Below are 3,810 nucleotides of genomic sequence, written 5' to 3' on the forward strand. Positions count from 1 at the left end.
GTGCGTGCCCAAGATCCCAAGAGGAGAATGGAGGAGAAGGGATTGCGGTGTGGCCATTCCCCCTGGGGGGTGATTTCTCGCTTTCTGTCTCTGTCTCTCTCTGTCTTTCTGGCAAGCGCACGCACCCTATAGCAAAAACCTCTCCAAAAACAGAAGAAAAAATCTATTACATGCATAAATATTCGATTATTGCTCTTAAAGAAAAATGTCTAAGTTTTCAGGGTATGTTCTGAAGCTTATTAAATGTGTTAAAGGGTGTCGGTGCTTAGGAGAGGGAAAGTCTGACCCCGTTTGAAGGAAAAGCAAATTCCATGTCACCATCCTGAGGAAGAAGATTTTCAGACAAATAGTTTACATACCACGGCTTTTTTTTTTTTTTTTTTAGATTTAACTTTATTTAAATAAAGTGAGAAAGCAAGCCACCAGGTCCGGGACTCGAACCACAGTCGGCCATGTGGGAGTGTCCAGCGCCTTAACCACCACACCACTCGCTGGTACCCCCCCCTAAAATAATTCTTTAAAAAGAAAAAAACAACAAGTTTATGGGCAGCACCGAGGAACCATCTGGAAGAAATCACAGTCATCTGCTATGTTTGTACGGGGTTTGCCTCCCAGAATCCTCAGGGGCGGTCCCTGGATCCGTGGAAATAGTGCAATTCCAGAAAGATGCTTTAGCACATTCTCAAGGCATCAGGTCAATAACACCATAGCAAAGTAATTCCAAACAGCCTCCGACGATTTGATGAATGTTCCAGATGCATCTTCGAAACCATGTTTATCATAGAACTCCTTTGTGTCTTACCGGATTCCAGCTTAGGGAATAGAGGGTCCTACACCCTACATTGTACGCTGGTGACTGCAACTTAACCCTGTTAGTGTCAATACAAATATTTTCCTTTTTTTTTTTTTTTTTCAAATTTTCTTTTGTAGTTTTGCAAATAGAGCCCATGCACCTGTCAGAGAGAGAGAGACAGAGAGAGGGAAAGTGAGAAATCAGCCCCCTGGGGCGGCATGGCCACAATGCAATCCCTTCTCTTCCACTTTCCTCTTGGAATGTTGGGCATGCACACACATGTGCCCAAGGTAACAGGACCCAGACTCAAACCGTACAGCCAGCCATGTGGATCCCGGCTGCCCTAGGCATCCCGCCACCTGGCTGGTCTCCTCTTTTTTTTTTTTTAAAGAGAAACATTTTTGATAGGGTATGTGCACTTGCCAGAGAGACAGAAAGTGAGAAATCACCCCCCGGGGGAATGGCCATGCCACACTCCCTTCTCCTCCATTCTCCTCTCGAGATCTTGGGCACGCACGCACACGCACCCGGCGTGAGTTTTAAGCCACCGAGTCCGGGACGCGAACCACGGTTGACTACGTGGGAATCCAGCGACATAGCTATTACGCTAACTGCTGGTCCCTTAAAACCTTTTTTTAAAATGATTATTTTATTTAACTTTATTTATTTATTTTAACTTAGCCAGAGAGGAATAGAGAGAGAGAGAGAGAGAGAGAGAGAAAGTTAGAAAAGCAAGCCGCCAGGTCTGGGACTTGAACCACGGTCAACCATGTGGGAGTCTAGCACCCTAACTACCATACCACCTGCTGGTCCTCAATTTAAAACATCTTAATATTAATATCAATATCTTACTATTATAATACATATATGCTTCCCAGGCTTCACGTATTTAAGGAGCCTTCGGTTAAGTGGCTAATCTATGGTGACACATTATGGAAAGAAATTGAAAGCATCTCATTGTTTTTTTGCAGGACCTGATATTTGTGGATTTGATATCAAGAAAGTTCATGTTATTTTGCATTTCAAGAATCAGTATCATGAGAATAAGAAATCAATCAGGTGTAAGGTACCTATTCTTGTAGTCAAATAAGTACTCGTGTGAATTTTTGCTTGATAATTGTGGTGAAAATAGTTTGGCTCTTAAGATACATTTTTTTGGGGGGACCAGCAGTTAGCGTAATGGCTATGTCGCTGGACTCCCATGTAATCGACTGTGGTTTGCGTCCCAGACCCAGTGGCTTCAAACTCACGCCGGGCGCGTGTGCATGCGTGCCCAAGATCCCGAGAGGAGAACGGAGAAGGGATTGCGGTGTGACCATCCTCCCGGGGGGTGATTTCTCGCTTTCTGTCTCTGTGTCTCTCTCTGTCTGGCGAGTTTACATGCCTGGCGTGAGTTTTAAGCCACCGGGTCTGGGATGTGAACCGCAGTCTACCACATGGGAGTCCAGTGACATAGCCATTATGCTAACTGCTGGTCCCCTAAAGTGAGAAAACAAGCCTCCATGTCCAAGACTCAAACCGTGGTCAGCCATGTGGGAGTCCAGAGCCCTTAACCACCACGCCACCTGCTGGCCCCTTAAGATAAATTTTTTAAGGGCCGGCAGGTGACATGGTGGTTAAGGGCGCTGGACTCCCACATGGTTGACCGTGGTTTGAGTCTTGGACCTGGTAGCTTGCTTTCTCACTTTCTCTCTCTCTCTGTCCCTCTCTGTTCAAATTAAAATAAATAAATAAATAACGTTAAATAAAATAATTCTTTATTCAATAAATATATATTTTTTCACTTAAACAAAATGTATTATTACTGAGACCAGCAGTTCACCGAATGGCTAAAGCGAGAAAGCAAGTTACCAGGTCTGGGACGCGAACTGTGGTCAGCCAGGTGGGAGTCCAGCGTCTCAACCACCACACCACCTACCCACCCTCCTGTCTTCTTATATGTATTCATGGCTTAACGGACGACGTATTTAAACGGCCTATTTAGACCTGTGTTAAAGTCCCAGAGGTGTCATGGCTCCTCATCTCCCCCAAAACATGCAGGTGGACGGCTTCACGCACCTCTACACTCTGATTTTAAGGCCAGATCTTTCTTACGAAGTGAAAGTCGATGGTCAAGGGATCGAATCCGGCAACATCGAGTATGACTGGAATTTAATGTCTCTTAAGAAAACGGAGAAGTCTTCAGCGGATTCCAAGCCTTGGGACCAGGCTAATGACAAAGCCCAGGTGGGGTTTTTTTCCTGAGTAGCCTTAGAAAGAATAGGCCTTGGGACCAGGCTAATGACAAAGCCCAGGTGGGGTTTTGTTCCTGAGTAGCCTTAGAAAGAATAGGAGCTCAAGACCAGCAGTTAGCGTAATGGCTACATGGCTGGACTCCCACGTAATCAACCGTGGTTTGAGTCCCGGACCTGGTGGCTTAAACTTAATGCCTGGCGCGTGTGCGTGTGTGCCTAAGATCGTGAGAGGAGAATGGAGAAGAGATTGTGGCGTGGCCATCTCCCCTGGGGGCTGATTTCTCGCTTTCTGTCTTTCTGTCTCTCTCTGTCTCTCCAGGCAAGCACCTGTACCCTATAGCAAAAATCTCTCCACAAAAAAAAGAAAAAAGGGAGAACGGCAGTTAGAGTAATGGCTGTGTCGCCAAACTCCCGTGTAGTTGACCACAGTTCGAGTCCCGGACCCGGTGGTTTAAACTCACACCGAGCGCATGTGTGTGCGTGCCCAAGATCCCGAGAGGAGAATGGAGGAGAAGGGATTGTGGCATGGCCATCCCCCCGGGGGGTGATTTCTCGCTTTCTATCTCTGCGTTTCTGTCTGTCTTTCTGGCGAATATACGTGCCCTATAGCAAAAAAAAAAAAAAAAAAAATAGAAAGAAAGAAAAAAGGTATTCATTTCTCCTCTCCTCTGCATCTGACGGGCCTTGTGTTCCTACCTTCGAAGGACTGGGAGAAGCATTTCCTGGACGCCAGCGCTAGCAAGCCGAGCGACTGGAACAGCGAGCTGGACGGGGACTGGCAGG

General features: G+C 46.3%; 1 protein-coding gene across 1 annotated transcript in view; it reads left to right on the top strand.

The window, feature by feature from the left end:
- Positions 1–3,810, top strand: part of CALR3 (calreticulin 3) — a 14,333-nt gene that overhangs the window by 5,030 nt on the left and 5,493 nt on the right. Inside the window, exons 4-5 of the mRNA XM_006147193.3 lie at positions 1,765–1,859; positions 2,834–3,019. Of these exons, the coding sequence (XP_006147255.1) occupies positions 1,765–1,859; positions 2,834–3,019 (281 nt within the window). The remainder of the gene's footprint in view (positions 1–1,764; positions 1,860–2,833; positions 3,020–3,810) is intronic.

This window comes from Tupaia chinensis, unplaced genomic scaffold (genome assembly GCF_000334495.1).
Source record: "Tupaia chinensis unplaced genomic scaffold, TupChi_1.0 Scaffold000201_2, whole genome shotgun sequence".
Lineage (NCBI taxonomy): Eukaryota > Metazoa > Chordata > Mammalia > Scandentia > Tupaiidae > Tupaia > Tupaia belangeri.